Source organism: Rhinolophus sinicus, linkage group LG09, assembly GCF_036562045.2.
Source record: "Rhinolophus sinicus isolate RSC01 linkage group LG09, ASM3656204v1, whole genome shotgun sequence".
Classification (NCBI taxonomy): domain Eukaryota; kingdom Metazoa; phylum Chordata; class Mammalia; order Chiroptera; family Rhinolophidae; genus Rhinolophus; species Rhinolophus sinicus.
Genome location: NC_133758.1, coordinates 68,708,523 through 68,732,173, shown reverse-complemented (window position 1 = coordinate 68,732,173; position 23,651 = coordinate 68,708,523). Strand labels below are relative to the sequence as shown.

The 23,651-nt window shown below is 40.0% G+C and overlaps 1 protein-coding gene across 3 annotated transcripts in view; it reads right to left on the bottom strand.

The window, feature by feature from the left end:
• Positions 1-23,435, bottom strand: part of PUS7 (pseudouridine synthase 7) — a 51,649-nt gene extending 28,214 nt beyond the window's left edge. The window contains exons 1-8 of one of the 3 annotated variants that reach the window (XM_074340599.1): positions 23,189-23,322; positions 17,225-17,376; positions 14,650-15,082; positions 9,031-9,115; positions 8,798-8,899; positions 6,273-6,417; positions 1,628-1,645; positions 34-145 (exon numbers count right to left, since the gene is read on the bottom strand). In XM_074340599.1, coding sequence (XP_074196700.1) covers positions 34-145; positions 1,628-1,645; positions 6,273-6,417; positions 8,798-8,899; positions 9,031-9,115; positions 14,650-15,082; positions 17,225-17,297 — 968 coding nt within the window. In that variant the 5' untranslated portion in view covers positions 17,298-17,376; positions 23,189-23,322. Of the gene's footprint in view, positions 1-33; positions 146-1,627; positions 1,646-6,272; positions 6,418-8,797; positions 8,900-9,030; positions 9,116-14,649; positions 15,083-17,224; positions 17,377-23,188 lie in introns of all 3 variants that reach the window. The other 2 variants (XM_019745387.2, XM_019745388.2) reach the window with 2 other exon arrangements.
• Positions 23,436-23,651: the final 216 nt, after the last annotated feature.

Below are 23,651 nucleotides of genomic sequence, written 5' to 3'. Positions count from 1 at the left end.
ATTTTTGTGTAGACACAAGACAAAGATACCAACCTTAAGTATTTGGAAAGCACATTAATAGCATCCATGGTGTCTTTGTTTTCCTTGTACAGTACAAAGTGGCAGTAACTTCCCCTAGATTTTGGCCAAGAATGTTTTCTTGGATCTTAAAAACAAACAAACAAAATTAAACATTATATACACTGTAATAAGACTTGTCTGAGCTTTTTCTTATGAAACCCTACAAGCTCATTTCTTGCTGGAGAACCTCTGAGTGAGAAATCAGATCCAGTCTGACAAGAAACACAGGTTAAGTAGTTACTGCAGTGTGCACTACAGGTGTTAAACTGTGTGTGACTGGATACTTCATGTTCTCTCTCCAGATTTAAAATTAAAAGCCGAAATGCCGGTGGTGTGACGAATGACTAAGACTAACCAGCAATCCTCACAGAGAGGAACGCAGAGGGGTCCCCCACTCCCTGGTGGGGCTACTTGACAAGCACATGTCTGACGGGTGGGCCTGCTGGCTCTCCTGAACACATGCAGCCTGAGGGAACAGCAGTCATGCTGGACTTTGCAGCCTTGCCCCGTATCCCCAGCTGTTCACACAGATAGGATGGACGCCTTACTTGGGATAGGGATAAAACTTGTAAGGAGTTGCTTCAGTGACATGGTTAGATTTTGCAAAAGCCACTTCCATCACGAAAATTTAGTTAATCCTAGACAGTTTACAAATGTCTATGTGACAGAGAGAGCAGCTGGCATTCAAGACCTAATTGTCATTCTTGGGGAAAAGGAAACATTAAAAATTAAGCCAGGTTAAATGTTAACTTCTGAGTTACTGCTACTTTCGACTTTTTGGAAACCGATAAAACATTTCAAGACTTTAGAGAACCTGATTTTTAAAACTGTTCTTTTAAATGAACATTTTAATTATCCTATAATCTAGAAACATATTTAAACAATATTCAGATTTAGATTTAAGCTGCCCAAAGGGTGTTCTGAAAAATCAACACTTTGGGAAAATATGTAAGTTACAACGGCACTTCCCAGAGGTTGTACATTAATATTTGTGAGCCTTTGTGACACAGCTGCAGGTGTTATTTGAATACATCTCATTCACTTGATTTCTATAACTCCATGAAAGAAAAACTGTGAAAAAATATCTCACACAATCCCTAGAAAAGAATCTTCTTTTAAAAATGTTCCTTTCTCTCTGTCCCTAAAATAATCCTTTAGCATTAACTCATGCATCCATCTTTACAGACATAAGAAACTTCTAGCGCTGAAATAGCCCTGGCTCTGTCAAGGCAATAGCACTGCTTTGTAGGTTAGCGATTTAAGCCACAATGTAAAGAACAAATTAATCAATAAACCATCTGGGAAAACTGCCCGAGCACAGATGCTTAGCAAATCGCTTTTCCTTTCTGATAAATATGAACATGACTCTTTTCCATCTTGCACAGAAAAGTATTACATGTATTTCTTTGGGTCTTGGTGTGAATTCCTCACAACACTGTGAACAGGAATATTACTTTGGGTTTTCTTTCCAGCTCACTACAGTTAAACAAAGTTGTCTATACTTGGCACTTGTGACAAAAATCATTGGCATTTCCTTTTACCTACATGAAGCGCCAACCCCTCTTACCTGCTGCAGTTCTGACCTCTGTCCGAATGTACAGCATAAAGAGCACAAGAGAGCAGTGTTTAATTTATAATAATAGTCCAGTGCTTTCGAGGTGAACATGCAAATGATCGCATGGAAAGTTTCTACCGAGGACTTCTACAGCTCCTGGTAGAATGTGGTGGGTTAACAGCCATGTAGACATTAACAATGGAATGTCGCAGAGGCAAACAGTGAATGAGAAGAAAACGCTCCTATAGGTACAAGCTACCCTGTCTCAATCCCCTCACAATGGCGTGTCAGCTCATCCTCAACCTGTACTGTCTGTATCCACTGCATGTAGCCCAAGGTTTAAGACTGGATGCAAAATCCTTCCCCATCTAGAGATCTGTTTTCTCAACTATGGGAGGACATGTACCAAAATGCTCTTTGTGATTAACTTTTGGTGGTGAGACTGCAAGTAATTAAAACAGTTCTTGAACTAACAGATTAAATAAGTTTTAAGAGATGATTTAAGAGACTTATCCATTGAATGCAATGTCCTGACCTTGTTTGTATCATTATTTGAACAAGTCATTTGGATGTAAAAGACATTTTTGAGACAATCAGGGAAAAACTGAACATGCACTGGGTACTGGGTATTAAGACATTATTGCTGATTTTGTGATAATGGTTTCGGGCTTTAGTCCATGTCTGTTAGATTCATATTGAAGCATTAATGAGTGAAATGAAGTGCTACATAGAATTTTCTTTAAATTGCTCCAACAAGAAAAAAAAAAGTGGAAGGAATAGAAAAAACAAAAACAACAGAATGTTAATAATCTTGAAAGATAGTTGATGGGTACATAAAATGTTTACAAAACTACTAGTGATAAAAGTTGATGAAGTGTAGCTACATTTTTCCTTAACTACCCCTTCAGTACATTCACAATGAACTACAATGGCAAGAAATAAATGAAGCCACAAGACTTACAAAAATGTTATTATACCTTAAGAGAAACCATGACAACCGAGTATGAGTTTTGGCTCAGAAGCATGCATCTTTTATTAGCAAATCCAAGCACTGAGCATGCATACAATTATCTCCTCTACAAATAACAGACACAAGGATTCTTTTTCTAAGTGCACTCAGTATATAAAATAGTAAGCGTATGCACTGATGAACTAGGACTATTTTGAGTACCAGAAAATCAATGAGTCTCAACTTATTTTGGGCAGTCTGTTTAACTTTATAAAACTCCAAATCCTTAGAATGCTAAGTAGAATATATGTAGCTTTAAAATTGAAGTGAATTTAAAATAATTTTCAGATACTTTTGAGACACTCTGATTTAAATGCTAATGCAAAGAATTCTCAGGCTGAGATAATAGGAAACAACCTTCTGATGGTCTGATACAGCAGTCCCAATGTAGTAGAAATAAACCCAAATAAAAGAAACCACATTCTGGAAGATTCATGTACTACGCACAGAGACCCTCATGAATAAGGAGGGAAAAATGTTTGTAGCTCGAGAAAGATGACAGGATGGGGTGGCATGCAGAACATTCTTTCCTTCTTATTCAAGTCCATTTCCACTGCTGCACCCCTGCACACCAACCTTGCAGCTTCCTCAGGGATCCTGCTCCATCCATTCTCACTCTCCTCCAGGAATTTTCACCCTCTCTTTGCAATGGCTCTTTCCTTTCACAGTCAAGCCTATGTCTCCTCTCCTTAACCATGTTCCTTTCCTTTCTCCTCCTCTTTATAGCTTATTTGAAAAAGCAGTCTGTATTTACTGCCTTTCATCTCAACCTACTATGTAAACTGGTTTCCAATCTTGTTCCACCGAAACTGCTCTGGCAAAGACACAAAATGATTTCTATGTTGCTAAAAACTGACAGACATGTTTCAGAGTCAGAGCTCTGTCTTGCTGTCGTATCTGTAATGCTAACCACTCTAACTATTGGAATTCCTTCTTCCTGTGGATTCCAACACACTAGTTTCTCCGCGGACGTTTCCTTTTTATCTGTCTGGCTCTTCATCTGAGTTTCTGTGGATTCTTAGTTACAGGGAAACATTCATTTCAGAAAGTATGGAGGAGCTCTGCATATCACATGGCAGAATTCTGTTTTTTCTACTTGTCTTTAAAAAGTTCTTAGAGGTATTTGTAATATAGATTATCTATCTCAAAATATTAATCAATTTATCTGATTACATATAACAATTATATGAACGTTTCAGATAAATATCATATATATGCTTTGGTAGGTATTAATAAATCAGTGTGTCCTGTCTATCAGATGGGACTAACACACAAAACAATGCCTAAGTTAAAATAGTTGGTAATTTGTTTGGCTCTATTTGAGAAAAGTTTAGGTTAAGAATATTGCAAATCTGCTAGATAATGCATGACCCACCAATAACAATTTACATTAGGGTTTGGTAGTAAACGGACACTAAAAATATTATTCACGTAAATTTGCAATGAAGTTTTAAAAGCTGATTAATTCAAATGCTAGGCAAAGGGGCCCAGGAGGACATGTTGTCATTGTCATTGGTTCTATTTGCAGGAGCATGAACAAGAGTTTCTGGATACCAGCTCTCCCTACTTTTCCAATGGTGTTTACTTTAATCCACTCTCAGCTTGCAGGTGGGGAGCTAGAGCAATAAAAAAATGAATGCAGACTCTGAAGTGCTTGTCAGGGTCCATGAGGAGGTGGGAGAGCAGAGCTCAGATGGCAGACCTGTAGTCCATCCTTGACTAAATGCTACAACACCTCAAGCACAAGAGGTTTGATCTCTATGCAAGCATCGATCCAATATGACCTGCCTTCGTGCCTCTTTTTAAAGCGAGAAATTCATATTTTACTGAAGACGTGCAAAGGGAAATGGGGAGCAGTGCCGCATGTCACACAGAGCGCGGCATCTCACTTGGAAATACTTAAAAGAGAATTTATTTGAAAAAAAGAAAGGTGGGTGTGGCATCAGTACAGAAAATGTGGATAAAGACAGAACATGAAAGATCTGGCAACACTTGCTTGAGGGGAAAGCGTAGGAAAACTGTAACGGCCACCTGTAAGTGTGCTAACTCCCTCCCTGCAGAGCGTAAAACCTGGCATCCTCTAAGAAGAAATAATGATCACTGCCAAGAAGTAACCAGTCAAAACAATACAGGTTTTGCTCCTTTCAATCTGTTTCCTCACGACCACACTTAGCAGAACAAGACCCTGCCTTTTCTTCTTGTCTTTGCAAGAGGGTGGCTGGCTACCACGGATGGCCTCTCTAGAACATCTCCCTAGCAGCCCTTCTCCACCTGGCTCCCTTGAGAGAATTAAAACTGCACCAAGGCTTCTTGCTGTAGGTAGCAAGTCACCTTCTCTCCTGGACATCAGAATAGTTACCAGTTATGTGCCAGTCTTGGGAGAATAGAAAAAATAGTCACTCAATCATTTTCCATGGGGCTCAATTCTCTTGAAGAACCCAGCTGAAGAATGGCTGTTAAGGTAATGTTTATACTGTGACTCTGACCTCACAGAAGCATACAGCACCCAAGCCATTCATTAGTCTGTGGATTGAGAAGTGATTAACTCGTACCCTCAGGTCGTTCTAAAACATATCTCTTTTCTTTTTGCTTTCCACTGAGAAGTGGCCTCCAATCTCCACCTTCTCCCTAACTGCTCAAGGTTTCTCGTTTCTATGTTACTATCCAGACTTACTGATTTCATTATCTTTTCTTAGCCACAGCTAAACCTTACTTCTGCTCCCATTTTTCCTATACTCTCTCATTTCACTAGAAGCACAGTCATAAACAATTAAGGCTTCATCCATTCACAGCATTAACCTAAGAGAATACTGACAAAGCATTACTGATTTGAAGAGCCTTTTGTTATACATTCTTGTTTTGCTCTAATATATGTGGAAATAACTCTTCATTAACAGGGGCCATCACTGGTAGGGGAGAAGGGAGAAGAAATAACTTTTCCCAACTGTCATTTCATTAAAATTTTATCTGCTAATTTGACAGGTAAAAGAAGAAAAATTAATATTCTTTAAGGTTATATGCAAATAGAAATTTTCATGGCTGTAGAAAACGTATCAGAACATAAATATCAAAGAGATTCACCGACAACACACTCATTTCAAATGAATGATACACAAACAAAGACAGGCTTGGACAAAAGGGTGTTTTTCTATATAGTCCATGTTTTTTATGTGTGAGTGAAGAAGATATTTACAGTTGGAAAGCAGCAGCTCTTTCAATTTCGGGACTTTGCAGAAAACATGCTGCTGGGACAGGTGACGAGCGTTTTCTGTTCACCTGAAAGCTTTCTCTCTGCCATTAAGAATAAAGACTGAGCAATACTCTAGCATTTTCTTCTTGAATTGCCACTTAGCACACTCTGCTCTTCAGGGGACATATCAAATTCCTGAGGCGCTCTCTCAGGCACCAGTATAATTACAGTTAATCTTTACTCACACAAGACCTGATGCCCCCTCTCAGGCAGTCTATAGGATTGCTCTGGCATCTGAAATATTATTCACCTTCTTTGAAGGACATATGATCAATATCCTTCTCTGAACAATAGCAAAGTAGCCCTTGAATATGAACAGGCAAGGAGAAGGAGTAGTGGGACCTGTTTCTCACGACCTCCCAACCGAGAAATAAATGCCAGGTCACTCACACACTTACTTGCCAGAGCCTTTTGTCCAGCAGCATGGTAGGCTACAATATATTTCTTTCCTTCTCTGTCCTCTGTTTTTGTCTCTAATCCTGGATACAGAGATTTAATCGCTTGATGGATGACGGTTCTTTTCTCTTTGGTGTCCTCAGCAACCTATTGAAAACATAGATAATGTACTACTAATTTAACAAACATTAAACAGGGAAATCATACTAATGAATGAGTAAAAACACTACTCATCTTATTAACTATGTGAAATAACACAAGCAGATGGGTACGATTTTAGAAATCTTTCAGAGCTTCACAATGCGCAAACCCTAAGAGCCTGTTTGCAGGGTATGTCTATCGGCCAGGCCCAGGCCCAGGCCCAGGCACTTCACAACGCCCCCCTCTCGGGGATGCTGCTGGACTAATACTTCAGGGCTCACAGAAGGAAATGCAGGCAGTCTGGGTCTTTGAGACATCGGAAACTCAACTCCCTCGAGTAGTCCAATCTCCAACTACCTCTTGATGAATTCTATTCTATACTAAAATATTTTATAATGATGTTCTAGCACATCTGTTCACAATTTAAAAAAACTAACATCAAGAAAATGTAAACTTACTAATTACATGACTGTTTTTCAATTTTTGAATGTGTCTCACACTAAGAAATCATTTCATATCCGGATTCAATAGCCAGAAATACATATGTGTTGTATATATGTATATATGTGTATACACACACACACACACACACACACACACACACACACACACATATCTTACTAAAAATCCAAAAAAATTTACAAAAGAATACTTACCCTTACTATGTGCAATGTACTGTTATTTTCTATTTTATTTTACTACATTAAAACATGTTGCTTAAAATCCACTAAATTGATTTCATAACCTATTAATGGACTGCAACCTAAAAAACAGAGATATACTGCAACCACTACTAGCTAAACTTAATATTTTAGCAAAAGGAAAAACGTAAAAGAAAACAAACTACGTCACAATTATAGACAAGTGACATTTTCATATAAAAAGTGAGTCTAGATCTAAAATTTACTGAAAGCACTGAGCTGGAATCATGGTTTGTACACTGTATGGGTGAATACTTATTTGGATCTCAAAAATTCAAAAAGTCTGTCCTCATTTTACAGATGAGGACACTTGTCCATGGTTTACGCCCTTTAAAGGTATAAACATTTTCAGTACATGGCATAACTATAGTTTGCAAGATGATAATAAATCTTGCCACCTAGGTAGAAAAATGAGTATTATGGGGCTGAAATATACCACTGCATTGTACAAGCAAGGGAAACCTGGTCCATCCTTCTGGACTACTCTCAAAACCAATTCTTAGGAATTTTCTCCTTGACATTGCTGAAGATTTTGTCTATGAGGAAATTCAGTAATTGGAGATCCCTAAAGTTGTTGTGGTATTACATACTTTGGGGAAGTTTTGGTGGGGGAAACAGAAGGAGAGGAGAATTGGAGGCAGATTATTTCTGAAAAGTTAAATTGTTACTTTAACAGGGGTGATGGAACGGGGAATTTCCGATACCCCCCAAATCCAGTAGGTTGTTAAAATATGCTACAAAATGAATTTAACATAAAATTCTACAAATCTCCCACAACAGTCTCAAAATCTTGTAACACATCACCTTGCACAGATATCGCCCAGAGCTGCTCTGTCCCATGCAGTAGCCACTGGCCACATGGGCAACTGAGCACTTGCGATGTGGCTCATCTAAACTGAGATGTGCTACCAGTTTAACAAAGGATTTAAGGACTTAGTAGCAAAAATAGAATGTAGAACATCTCCTTAGTAATTTTTAAAATACTGATTACATACTGAAATATTTTGAATGGATTAGAATAAAGAAAATATATTAAAATTAGTTTCACTTGTTTCTTTTTACTTTCAAATTTTTAGAAGATTTAAAATTAGAAACATGGCTCACATTATAATTCCACTGGACAGCATTAATGGAGAATAAAATTTTCATAACAAAAAGCTGTAGAAAAGGCACTTATGATTCTATTTAGTAGTGAGTTCGCCTTTCCTTGACTAGAAGTAGACTTAGGTTGAGCAAAGAAACATTCCCTTACCTCCTTCCCCCCATTCCTTTCCCTCCCAGAGCCCCATTGGAGACCAAGAGGCTGTGAGAGTTGGAGCCAGGGCCAGGGCCTGCCATCAGGGCCACACGTCTGACAGTCAGGCTGCGGAGCCCTTTTCCAGGACACATTGTATGATACAACGGTCACCATGAGGTTCACACAACAAATTTCTTTGTTGATTTGTGGTCATAGGAAACATTTTAAAAATAAAGACATAACTTTTTTTGGCCACAGTTTATCTGGATACTGGTTATCTGTCACTTATAAAAACATTTATTAGTGTAATGGCATTTTAGATCAAATAGGACATCACCCTTTCATTAACTGCTGTAATTTTCCCAATAGACACTTATGAACATCCACCCAAAAAGAAGCAATCAAAATGCTATACTAAAACCTTTTCATGTATTTTCGTACTATTTACCTCAATGGCAACACTGGTTTCCTTATTTTTAAAAAGCTGGAGCTCTTCTAAACGCTGCTTTTCTTCATCTGTCAAAACTGTAAATACATCTTCTGAAGGATCCTTTAAAATAATAAGAACTCCCAGTGAATCACACACAGAATTCAAGGCTATTAAACCTCTATATTTCTATGATCTCTAGGAAATGTGATTTTTATACAGAAGGTGACTTTTGCTGGAGTGTTGGCTCCTACCTCGTCATCCACTGGGACGGACAAGTCATCCAAATGGCTGATCCGTCCATCTTTTCCTATTTCATGAACAACGAAGTCAGAGTATCTGATGAAAAGAAAACACAAACTTTCAGAGCATTACCATTTTGTTTCCTGCATTTTAGGAAAAACTTTATCAATAGTAAGCCTTACTATTGTGCAAAACAAAGGATTCTTAAAAAAAGTTTCAGTGCAAAGTCTTTAGAGTTATTGTTTCTTGTTTCTCAATGAATTCTGAGCCACACCCTGGCTTTGTATCAGAATGTATGTAAAATGTCTTCCGAGACTAACACCCACTTACACCAATGGATAGATCATCCAGTCGGAAAGTCAACAAGGAAACACTAGCCTTAAAAGATATATTGGGGGCTGGCCCGGTGGCTCAGGCAGTTAGAGCTCCATGCTCCTAACTCCGAAGGCTGCCGGTTCGATTCCCACATGGGCCAGTGGGCTCTCAACCACAAGGTTGCCAGTTCGATTCCTCAACTCCCACAGGGATGGTGGGCAGAGCCCCCTGCAACTATGATTGAACACAGCATCTTGAGCTGAGCTGCCGCTGAGCTCCCGGATGGGTCAGTTGGTTGGAGCATGCCCTCTCAACCACAAGGTTGCCGGTTCGACTACCGCAAGGGATGGTGGGCTGTGCCCCCTGCAACTAGAAAACAGCAACTGGACCTGGAGCTGAGCTGCACCCTCCACAACTAAGACTGAAAGGACAACAACTTGAAGCTGAACGGCACCCTCCACAACTAAGATTGAAAGGACAACAACTTGACTTGGAAGAACGTTCTGGAAGTACACACTGTTTCCCAATAAAGTCCTGTTCCCCTTCCCCAATTAAAAAAAAAGAAAAGACACACGGGACCAGATGGACTTAATATTTACAGAACTTTTCATCCCCAAACCAGAATATACATTCTTCTCAAGTGCACAGGAAATATACTCAAGGACAGACCGTATGTTGGGACACCAAAACCTCAATAAATTAAAGAAGACTAAAATCATGTCAAACATCTTTTCTGACCACAGCTGTATAGAAATCAATTACAAGAAGAAAGCTGGAAAAAATAACAACTATATGGAGATTAAATAAATAATATGCTACCAAATAACTATTGGGCCAATGAAGACATAAAAGAAGAAATCAAAATATACATAGAGACAAATGAAAAATATGACATTCCAAAAATCTTTGTGATGCATCAAAAGTGGTATTAAGAGAAAAGTTTATAGCAGTACAGGCCTATCTCAAGAAACAAGAAAAATCTCGAATAAACACCTAACATTATACTTGAATGAACTAGAAAAAGAAGAACAAGTAAACCCCAAAGTCAGAAGGAAGGAAATAATAAAAATTAGAATGGAAATAAATGAAATGGAGACTAAAAAGACAATAGAAAAAGACCAATGCAATGGAGAGCTGGTTCTTGGAAAAGATAAACAAAACTGACCAATCTTTAGCTAGATTCACTAAGTAAAAAAGAGAAGACTCAAGTAAATAAAATCAGAAATGCACGTGGAAAAATTACAAGGAATGCCACAGAACTACAAAGGATCATACAAGAATACATAAAAGGCTATGTGCCACCAATTTGGACAACCTAGAAGAAATGGACAAATTCTTAGAATCATACAACCTTCTTAGACTGAATCATGAAGAAACAGAAAACCTGAATAAACTGATCACTAGTAAGAAAACCGAATCAGCAATCAAAACCCTCCGATTAAACAAAAGTCCAGAACCAGATAGCTTTACTAGTGATCTCAACCAAATGATCACAAGAGGAGGGAATACTTCCTAACTCATTTTATAAGCCCAGCATTACCCTGATACCAAACCCAGGCAAGAACACACACACAAAAGAAAACTACAGGCCAGTATCTCTGATGACCATATAGATGTAAAAATCCTCAACAAAATACTAGCAAGTCAAATACTATACATCAAAAGGATCATACATCACAAAGAAATAGGATTTATTCTGATGCAAGGATGGTCCAACATCTGCAAATCAATAAAGATGATATACCACATTAACAAAATGAAGGATAAAAATCAGGTGATCATCTCAGATACAGAAAAAGCGTTTGGCAAGATACAACATCCATTTATGAAAAAAAGTCTCAATAAAATGGATATAGAAGGAAAGTACCTCAACATAATAAAGGCCATCTATGACAAACCCACAGGTACCATCATATGCAACAGTGAAAAACTGAAAGCTTTTCCTCTAAAATCAGGAACAAGACAAGGATGTTCACTCTTGCCACTTTTATTCAGTGTAGTACTGGAAGTCCTCGCCGAGCAATTAGGCACGAAAAAGAAATAAAAGGCATCTGAATTGGAAAGGAAGAAATAAAACTGTCACTATTTGCGGATGACATATTTTATATATAGAAAACCCTAAAGACTTCACCAAAAACTGTTAGAAATAATAAACAAATACAGTACGTATTTGTTTACAAAGTCAATACACAAAAATATGTTGTGCTTCTATACACTAACAACAAACTATCAGAAAGAGAAATGAAGAAAACAACCCCATTTACAAAATAAAGAAAGACTAAAATACCTAGGAATAAACTTAACAAGGGAGGTCAAAGAAGGAGGTGAAAGACTTGTACACTGAAAACTGTAAGACACTGTTGAAGAAATTGAAGAAGAAACAAAGAAATAGAAAGATACCCTGTGCTCATGGATTGGAAGAATTAACATTGTTAAAATGTCCATATTACCTAAAGCAATCTATAGATTCAGTGAAATCCCCATCAAAATCCCAATGGCATTTTTTTCACAGAAATACAACAAAAAAAACCCTTAAAATTTATGTGGAACCACAAAAACCCTGACTAGCCAAAGCAATCCTGAGGAAAAAAAACAAAGCCAGAGGTTATCAGACTCTCTGATTCAAACATACTACAACGCCACCGTAATCATAATAGTACGGTATTGGCAGACACAAGACCAAAAACAGACACAAGACCAACGGAACAGAATTGAGAACCCAGAAATAAACCCACACTTATATAGGCAACTAACTTATCACAAATGAGCCAAGAATATACAATGGCAAAAGGAATGTCTCTTTAATAAATGGTGCTGGGAAAACTGGACAGCCATATGCAAGAGATTAAACTAGACCACTATCTTATACCACACAAAAAATTAACTAGAAATGGATTAAAGTCTGGAATATAAAACCTAAACCAATAAAATACATAGAAGAAAACACAGGCACTAAGCTTCTGGACATTGGCCTCAGTGGTGTTTTTGTGAATTTGACTCCAAAGGCAAGGGAAACAAAACTGAAAGTAAACAAATGGGACATGAAACTAAAAGGCTTCTGCACAGCAAAGGAAACCATCAACAAAGCAAAAAGGCAACCATCAAAATGGAAGGAGATATCTACAAATGATATTTTCAATAAGGGGTTAATATCCAAAATATATAAAGAACTCATATAACTCAATAACAAAAAAATCAAACAACCTGATTAAAAAATGGGCAGAGGATCTGAATAGACATTTTTCCAAGGAAGACATATATATGGCCAATAGGCATATGAAAAGATGTTCAATTTCACTATTAGGGAAATGCAAATCAAACCCATAATGAGATAAATCATCTCACACCTGTTAGAATGGCTATTATCACAAAGACAAGAAATGCGGGTGGCGGTTAGCTCAGTTGGTTAGAGTGTGGTGCTGATAGCACCAATGTTGCCGGTTCGATCCTCGCATGGGTCACTGTGAGCTGCATCCTCAATAAAAAATAAAAAACATAAAATTAAAAAAGAAAAAAAAGGAAATAACAAGTGCTGGCGACGATGTGGAGAAAAGGAAACCCTATCACGTTTCCCTGAAAATAAGGCCTAGCAGGACAATCAGCTCGAATGCATCTTTTGGAGCCAAAATTAATATAAGACCCGGTCTTATACTATATTATAGTATATAAGACCCGGTCTTATATTATATTACAGTATATAAGACCCGGTCTTTTATTATATTATAGTATATAAGACCCGGTCTTATATTATAGTATATAAGACTGGCTCTTATAGAATATAAGACTCGGTCTTATATTATATTATAGTATATGAGACCAGGTCTTATATTATAGTAAAATAAGACCGAGTTTTATATTAATTTTTGCTCCAAAAGACGCCGTAGAGCTGATGGTCCAGTTAGGTCTTATTTTCAGGGAAACACGGTAGCACACTGTTGGTAGGATGTAAACTGGTGCAGCCACTATGGAAAACAGTATGCCGGTTCCTCAAAAAGTTAAGAATATAACTACCATATAATCCAACAATTCCTCTTCTGGGTATTCATCTGAAGAATAAGAAAACACAAATGTGAAGAGATATATGTACCCCTTTGTTCACAGCAGCATTATTTACAATAGATAAGTCCTGGAAACATACATGACCATCGATGGATGAATGCATAAAGATGTGATACACACACACAGACACACACACACACACACACACTCACACACACAAAATGGAGTACTACTCAGCCATAAAAACAGATGAAATATTGCCATTTGTGACAACATGGATGGATCTTGATGATATTATGCTAAGCGAAATAAGTCAGACAGAAAAGGACAAAAACCATATGGTTTGACTCATATGTGGACTATAAAACAAAAGTTAACAAATGAACTAACAAAACAAAAACAAACTCATAGGTATAGACAAAAGAATAGAATGGTGGTTACCAGAGGGGAACGGAGGTGGGGGGGGAGGGCAAACTGGGTAAAGGGGGTCAAATATATGGTAATGGATGGAAACTAGACTTTTGGTGGTGAGCATGTAATTCAGTATACAGATACTGAATTATAATGTTGTATACCTGAAATGTATATGTTATTAACCAATGTTACCTTAATACAAAAATAAAGAAAAAATAAGAAAAGACCCTCTGAGCTTCTAGAATATTCCTCCAGAGAAATGCATAAATCAAAGCTTATTATTGTTACCCTGTGATTATACAGACAGTCCATACTAATCATAAAATACAGTAAATGGTTAATGAAATCAGAACCCAGTAAGTCCACCATGAATCATCCTGAAGCTTACTTTTATGCTAAGTATTTTACACACATTATTTAAAATTGTTTCAACAACCCAAGGTGGTGTTACGACCCATTTTCTAGATGAGGACACTGAGGCTCAGAGTAGTTAAGTAACTATGAAGTGGCCACACTGGATTCACACCCAGGTCCATTCGGCTCCAAAGACCACTACCTTCCTACTGTAGACGCAGCACATTCAAGTGAGTGAGTTTAAGATTTTAAGGCTAATTCAGGAGAAAACTTGAAACCATTTAAAAGAATTTACTCTAAAGAAATGAACAGCACCCATTCACATATTAACAATGCATGCCACTGGAAAATTATTTTTATTTACTCATTTTATCTTTAAATGGTTCCATTTACTCATTTAGGCAGCCCTCCTTCATCCTTTTCCTTTGTGACCATCTGTGTAATCAACCCTTGGGGATAGAAAGCTAAATGGAAGACTGTATTGCTGATTTCTTTTAAAGAAATGAACTACTATAACTAAAATAACTTCGTACATAAACTAGACATACCTTTCTTTTAAGATTCCTGAGAATCCTTGATGAGAACTTACAAACTTGGTGATGCCTACATCAAGTTCGGTGAGTCCATGCTTCATCATGGCTGCAAAACTCTCAGCTTCCTCCTCCTCGTCTCCCTCCTCTGAAAGGCCATCTTCCTCCTCCTCTTCCTCTACTTCCAACTGAGCAGCAGAATTCTTTTTACCCTCTCTGGTGTGTACAGCTTCAGGCAGCCCAGGCACGTTTTCGCTGCTGGGTGGAGAGTCATTCTCTAGCCCATCTTGACCTTTGGTCAGACAGCACTCGGAGACCTTCTGCCTTTTTGCCGCCTCTGCTGGGGCCACACTGTCATTATCTTCAACAGCAAGAGACCCACGTTTCAGTGACACACCAGTCATTTCTGTTATCTCCATTTTTAAGGCTCCAAGAAAACATTTAAGAGAACCTTTTAGGAAGGAAGAGAGAGTAGGGAGGTGACAATCACTTTTACAAAGAAGTGGGTTTTAGCCAACGGAGTCACAGTTAACTTTGTTCCTAGGGTCTAAAAATCATTTATAAAATAATTCTTCCCGATGTTGGTGTATACCTTTGGTGGCATAGAAAAATGGCACAACACTTCTGCATGGACAGCGTGCATCAAAAGCCTTAAAAACATGTACGCCCTTTGCCCCAGAAATACTATTTTCAGGGAGTATCGTAAGATAATGATTAAGAAAGTGGTTAAAGTTTTAGCAGTAAGGATACTCATCTCAGTGTTTTTACATTATCCCAAACTCAAGAACAATAATGCTGGGTACATAAACGGAACAATATGTAGAAACCATGTGAATAGAAACTGGGAAAGGTGGTTATTTCTAGGAGAGGGTATAGGTGGCTGGGGACAGCAGGGGGACTTGATGTTTTTACTGAGTACCATGGATGTATCATCTGGATTTGGTTTCACGTATATTTTTATCCTTCTGAGAAGTGGATTACATAAAAAGTGTGTAAATACATTTACTGACATGAAAGCATACCACACCATATTAAAAAAAAAAAGAAAGCAGGGAGAGTGTGGAGTTGATTAACGGGTATGGAGTTGCAATTTTGCAAGATGAAAGAGTTCTGAATATCGGTCACACAGCAATGTGAATGTACTTCACACTACTGAACTGTACACTGAAATATGGTTATGTTATGCGCATTTTGCCACTATTTTAAAAAATACAGATTATCATTTAACTGGCCTGCACACAACGTACTAAGGAAAAGCCTAAGAAGCCACTCATACTTTCCAGTACAGAGCATAGAGAGGGATGACATGTGGCAATCAAAATCAATGCTTTTATCTAACACCACAAGTGCCTGTCTAATTTGATCTTATTTGATGCTCTTGGTGAAATAAGAATAAAGGTTTTTCCTATGTTAATTATATAGGGAGATGCTAAAATTAACATACTAACAAACTTAAACTATTCATAAAGAACGTAAATGAGCAGGAAAGTAATATGCTAATTATCCAAGGCTTGGTTAACAAGAAATCTACCTACAGAAACATGTACAGCAGAATAATAATGATGGACTAAATTTTAAAAATCCATATTTGGTCTTGTGTTTTTAAAATTGTGTCAAAAATCAAGAACGTAAAGAAAAGTAGAGAAAAAGACAAGTACGACATGCAAAAAGTGAAAGGAAATAGGATCATGATGGCTACAAAAAAACAGGAGAAAAGATATAGAAAAATGTAGTAAAAACAAATTCCTTCAAAAGACAGAAAAATTAAAGAAAAATTGTTTTCTTTTAAAAAAGGGCTTACTTGGTTGGGGACTATGGAAACACACAGAATACTTCAGAAGGCATCGGAGGGGCCCGTGTCAGAGAAGACACCTTTCCTAACGGAAGATGAGAAATGAACACCCGAGCCAAGATTTGAGGAGAATAAAGTCATGGAAAAGGGGGAGGAAGCTGTTTGGGGGAAGAGGGTACCACTATGCCAAGGCATGGGAGAGCATGGACAGCTGGAAGAACCTCAAGAAACTCATCACAATAGTGGAGGGTATAACACAGGAGAGTGTTAAGCTGGGGAGTGGGTGGAAGCCACACGAGGCTGAATGGAGGGAATGACGTCCTGAAGAATCAAACCACCACTAGAGTCGTAAGTTAGAAAGACTTCCTGGCACCCTTTGAAGAGAAACTGGGGTTAGGCTGGAAGACTAGATGCGAGGATACAGGCGTAACTGAGGCAAGAGATCAGTACAACCTGATCTAAGGCTGAGGCAAAGTGTCAGAAAGGAGGGGTGGATTCAGGGACAATTAGGAGGTAGTGGGGATAGACTTGGTGACAAATACGGAAGAAAAGAAATACTCCAGGATGACTTGGGTTTTCTGCCTTGGGGATCTGAGAGGACATGGGAACCCCAGGAAGAGGAAAAGGTGGTGGGAGAAGACAAGCCCACTTATCGTCCTATGGTGTTGCAGGTACCTGGGGGACATCCGAGAGGATGTGTCACACAACCAGTCATTACACTGTCACACATACTCTTCCCCAACAGCCCACGATGGCTCCCCAACATGATACAAGGTCTCCAGCTGGCATGGCAAGACCTACCAGGAGCTCCTGATACCCTTCCAGCAGCCGGAGCGCCCCACAGGGAGAGAAGAATGAGCAGCAACGGCCACATCCGCGCTTGGCTCAGGGACTTCCTGCTCTACCTCCTCCCCAGTGCGCTCCTTCTCAACAACCAGATAGCAGCCAGAAGCCTGAATGGAAACACCAGTTATTTCCTCTGCAGAAAATCTGCTCCATCCTTGCACCTCAGTCCTGTCCGTCACCCAGTGTCACGCACCCTTATCTTCTGCAGGCTTCCAATGCCTCAGGTCTTTCATGCGCGCATTCCCAGTCTGACAGCTCCCACGCTCTCTCCAACGGCAGGTCCTCTACACCCAGCTCAGATTACCCTGGTCTCATTTGTCCTTTAGGGCCACAAGCCCTGCTCCTATGCCTTCCTCTCTATTGACTCCATGTCTTCCCATTTTACTTCCCTTCTCTATGTTACCCATGTAGCACTGTGTTTTCCCCCCACCATTTTCTAGCTGTGTAACTGGTCCAAGTAAATTACTTAACTTCTCCAACCCCGTTCTTCAGGTGTAAAATAGGAATGATATGTGCTTCACAGGACAGTCGTGAAGATTAAATGAGATGACGAACACAAGTGACTAGCACAGTAGAAACTAAATAAATGCTAGTCCCCTTTCCTCCTTCAAGAAGTCTGCAGATTCTTTGAGGATATTTCTTTTGTACATGCCAGAGAATCCAGCATGGTGTAACTGGTATCAATAGATACTTTGCAGAATTCTTGAAATAGGTGCTGAAGCGGTTCCCCATCTACAGAGATCAAAGACACACTAAGTAGCAAATCCCGAATGGAATAGTGGAGCTGGACAATGACCCTCAGTGGCCACTAACATCACTAAAAAGAGACAACCAGACACTGTGTGCCCCTGAAAGCACATGCTATTATTTATGAAGTATTCTTATGGATCGAAACTCTGCGTCTAACTACTAGTTTAGAAGGCATAGATGTTAAACAGCACAATGGGAAGCAATCAGCAAAATCCTGACTGGAAATCACAATGGCAAAGACACAGTTCCTTTAACTAATAAACAGCAAAGGAAAAAAGAGGAAGGGGGAAACCTACAAAGAAATGCAATGGGTGGATTCTGATTTAAACAAACCAACTGTTAAAAAAAAGCTTTTATGAGACAATCAGGAATATTGAAACACTGGGGATATCTGATGACATTAGGTAGTACTGTCAACTTTTTAAGGTAAAATAATGTTATTGTGGTTACATTTAAAAACAGAATCCTTATGTTGTAGATACAAGCTCGGCTACGTATAGTTGAAAAGATAGGAAGTCTCGAATTTGCTTCAAAATAATTTACCAGTGGTGAATGGAAGTGGAGCGGGTGTAGATTTGAAACAAGATTTGCCATGAGTTGGTAATTGATGAAACTGGGTGACAGGAATACAGGGAGGTCACCACATCATTCTCTTTACTTTGTATGTTTGGATTTTTTTATGACAAAAAATAAAAGTGCAAAGTATAAAAATGATATACAAACTATTCTACTCTGATCAAATGACCAATCTTTTCAGTTCTACTGCTGCCTCTCTTCCATTACCTGTTTTTCAAACATAGTGAGATATCCAGTCCCAAGACGTGACCACCTCTTGCACCTTTACTTCAAGTGCCCCAAACCTCAGCAACTCTTAGCCACGACTCAACACTCTTGCTCACTAGTTCATTTGCTCCATGATCCTTGTTAAACATCAACCAAGTGCCTATCCTGCTGTCTGCGTCTGTGCTCCTGGCAGCTGCGGGAGAAAACCTTGTTAAGTCAAGGGAGTCCCTCTCCTGACAGCAGTCCACACAGCCTGGCCGCCTCCTGCCAGTCCTGTCTGCCATTCACAAGAACAGGGCTCTTCTGACAAGACACACCTCTCTGCAGCATATTCACATTGTAACCATTCCTGTTAATATGGCAAAATCTTATGGAAAGTCCACACTTACTTTAACACTCACTCACTCCTCAGCACTGCACTTCATCCCCTCAACAAACACTCCCATGCACCCCTGTGCCAGGCATTATTCCTGGTATCGCCACAAGACACCGCAGTGAATCAAACGCCCTGCCAGCACTGGCTTCCCTGCCAAAACCACAGCCATTCAATCCTGGCCCTACCTGACACCTTTACCCAGCAGGACATGGTTCACCGCTTTCCTCCCGTGAAACTCTCCTATCCCTTGTTTATCTCCTGCCCTCGAGATGCTCTTTTCCCCTCCTCTCTGTCTGCCACTTAAATTTGGGCTTCTCTAGGTTCCTTTTCCAGTCTTGTGCCCTTCTCACTCCCAAGTTTTCCAGCCCAGACCCCTCCATCTCCAACTCCCTGGTTTACTCGGGGTGCAATCGTAAAGACAGAAAAACAATGATACAGCACATGTGGTGAGCTCATTCAAGTCTTGCTTGAACCCTATCACAGTAGGGTTGTTATCATCCCCATCTTAGCCTTAAAAAACTGAGGCCCAGAGACAAAGTACCTTGCCTCAGTTTACACAGCTAGTACAAGGCAAAATCAAATGCTCAAATTCAACATGCCCTAAATCGATCTCATCATTTCCCACCACAAACGCACTTCTGTTAAATGGTAGGAAATGTTAACACCAACTACCTACCAGTCACCTGTGTCAGAATATGGGCATGAACCCAACGCCTCACTCTCTGCTACGGCTACATCAGTGATTTTGTGAATGAAATTCTAGAAGGTTAGGACAGCACTGTTATACTTAACATCCTTGGAATGGAATGAGAATATTAGCAGACCATGGATCTGAAGTATCAACGATGGGTTTCAACTCTTACTTGGTGAACGGCAGTTTGTGGAATGTAACTTGGAACCGGATCTAGGTTTTGCCATTTACTAAGCAGGTCCCTTAGCCTCTCTGAGCTTCAGTTTATTTCTTTGAAAAGCTGAAAAGTGATAAAAAGTCTGTAATAATTATTCCTATTCAACTGTTGGTCATTAATATTACGGATGGTTTACACAGAACTGGATTGCTGAGTTGGGGAAAAACAAAGCTTCTTATGCTTGTTTTGTTCCCTGGGCTAATGATTAAACATGGTATTTCCCTTCAAATGGCATTTAATTTTAAGAGACCCTCAAAGCACTGCCAACAGCACCAAATAAACAGCCCTTTATAGTATTTTTTGGCAGCCTTTTCTTGATTCTTGTGGACACTTGCCTGATCTTCTTCTTGTTATATTTAATTGCAAAGACAATCTTATTAACTGATCTTTTGTGTTTCAAATGAAATTATAGTTTTCATTCGTTTTAGCTGATGGCCCTATCACAGACATTAATTACTAAAGTATATGTATGTATAGCAGCAGTAATTATAAATCACTATATATATATATATATATATATATACACACACATATATACATATATATATAGATCACTATATATGTATACATATATATATAAATCACTATATATATATATATATATATATATATATACACATATATATACATATATATATAGAGAGAGAGAGAGAGCTAAGTTCTGTCTGTTGGCCTAGAAGCTGAGAACATACTTAACTAGAACAGCTGTGCAAACTTCTGAACTAGGAGAGGCAGAATTCAAATTAGTGTCGTTTTCATAAGCAGGAACTAAATAAAAGGGAAGATTGAAATGCAATATAACTTTTAAATGAGAAGAGGGGATGGGGGGATCCTGTGAGACTGAAAGAGGGCAAAAAAAATTCAATCAGAAAGATAAAACAACCCTGACTGCCCCAATGTGATTTCCTTATGGAAAATTCAAAACTTTTCCTAAGGAAAATTCAGGAAAATCCAAACATACATATTTAAGCATTCTACGTCAAAGTAATAAAGTGACTGGCTTAAAACGAAAACAAAACAAAACAGGGCTGGGGGGGGGGGCGGCGTGAAGAGCCTAGCTTTGTGAGCTTTTTTGTTTTAATGTTTAAAGAAAAATTTTTTAAATGTTACACTGCACAAATACACTATCCATGATAGTAATGACAGCATCTCAAATGTTAAGTAAAATCTCTATACACCAGAACCTTGATTCTATGACTGGGAAGAGAATGAAATCTGATACTCACCCATGAACTTAAAGTCCTGCACAGTTCTTTGGAGGGAATATTAAAATAATGGATTTTGTTTCTCTTATACTCTAAATGAGCCAGATGAGATTAGGAATACTACAATTTTAACACTATTTAAAATCTTTTTCACTAAGATATTAGATTCACCAATAAGTTTCCTCTCCACTCACAACAAAAATTTAGAATTTTCAAAATTTTAATACATTGACCGTCCCATTATTTCCTGCAAATAAACATCTAAAAAAAAGAGCTATATTAGTTCTAATCTTATCTATATTTCAAAACTCTCCATGACTTCCCCTTTGTAAATGCTTCTATCCTCCACCCCCTGGAAACTGTCAGAAATCCCTCTAGCACACAATAACAAGCACATTCTCAGGGCAGAGCACACACTACACTTTAATATGCAAAATCATTAAGTTCATTACATTCATTCATTCCACAAGTATTTACTGAGCACCTTTTAAGTGTCTGGCACTGTGTTAGGCACTGAGGAAAAAGGGAAAATTCCACACCCTCATTGAGCTTACATCTACGGTATTTAAGGATACATTGGAGAATAAAAAGCATGCAAGCATAAGAGCTACAAATAAAGTAGAGTAAGGGGAATGAGTAAGAGGGGTGCTCTTTAGTGAAACCTCTCTAAGGAGGTGCCTTTTAAGCAAAGACTTGAAAGAAGAACTAGACACGGAAAAGATGTGCATGAGGAGAGTTCCAGGCAGCAGAAAAAGCACGTGTAAAGGAGCTGAGGCTGGTGCAAACTTAGTCAACAGTAAGCCCAGCTGGATTGTAATTTCTCTTATCTACTCGGGGCAAAAGCTATGTTTTATTAATACCTGTATGGCCCTAGCCTCTATCAAAACTATGTTCAAAAGGAGTTTATTAAATTAATAAATACAGACTGTTGGCTATTTGCTTAATGACTGAACAAAATCACTGCCTATCCATCCCCTTTTCAGTATGAGTGTACAGTTGGATATTTGACAGACCCCTCCATTGTCAAAGCAACCGCGGGCCAATGGGGCATGCCTGAGTCACAGATGACTAGTGATTTGAAACAAAAACCCTTAGCAATCCTATATTGTCGGAATGAAAAAAGTGGTCTGACAACGGGACCAAACATTTGAAAAACTAAACTTCAAATCCTATTTCCTGGCAGGCGCTAGGCAATGAGGATGTACCTTTAACCTCAGTACGAGGCTGCGGGTAAGGACTCCGTGCGGACGAGTTTAAACACGCACAGCAGCACCTCCTCCATCCACTCGTTCAACACTGAGCCGGCAGAGGGCTCGAGAAAACACTCCTGGTCCCCAACCTGTTCGCTCCTACTCAGGGAAAGGTCTACAAAACAAGCAGTCCCCTGAGTGTCTGCCTGGCCCGTAGCCGGCTTGCAATAAGTAATGATGGATGAATACGAGGACGAAGCACGTGGGTCGGAGCCTGCATTAGACTGGCCCAGCGACGCATGGGAACTGTAAAGGGCTTCGGGATAAAGGCTGGTTTTCTCTTCCAGGAGAGAGAATTGTTTAGGGGAGAGCCTGGGGCAAAGAAAGGGAGGAGTGGGAATGGGACCCTCTGCCTGACAGTGCCGCGGGGAGGAGGGCAGTAGCGGCTCCCGGTTACCACCCACCCCAGGAGCGGGAGGCGGGGCTGGCACTACCGAAGCGCAGGACCCGCCGGGCTGCAGCCGCGCTCCCGCGGGTACAATTAGTAATGGAGGCTCCGCGGGCGCGCCGTGGGCTCAGACCACTGCTGGACGCCTTCCCAGTTCTCACTGCTCCTCCGGGCGGGACCTGGGGGCCGGGGCTCGGGCCAGGCCAGGACGAGGGCTGGTGGCGGAGCCCGGGCAACTGCCGGGAGGCTGCGCACTTACCAAGGGCCTGAGAGCGCGGGCGCGGCGCGGGCCGGGCGGCGAGGGGGCGGGGGCGCTGCTCCGGGCGCTGGAGGGAGGCGGCTGCGAGGGTCACTCGGAAGAACCAGCTGCGACGGCAGCCGAACATACGCAGCTCTGTCCAGGCCTGGGCCCCGCAGCGTTGAGCAGACTCGCCAGCCGCCGGGCTCTCACACGTGCGGCGCACCGACGCGCGGCTGTCGGCCGACCCCTCCCCCGGGGCGGAGCCCACCCTCTGCCGCCGGTCCCGCCCCCTGCCCAGAGGCGAAACCCCGCCCACTTTGTGCGCGGAGTGCAGTGAGCGGCGTGTCAGGAAGCATTGCGCTTGCGCTCCTGTCCTGCGCAGCTGCCCGGTGGGGAGCTCTAGGTGGCACCTTTTTCACTCCGGGACCTGCCAGGCGGTCGCGTCTGGGTTTTGGCGAGGGCAAAAAGTGAATTTACAAGC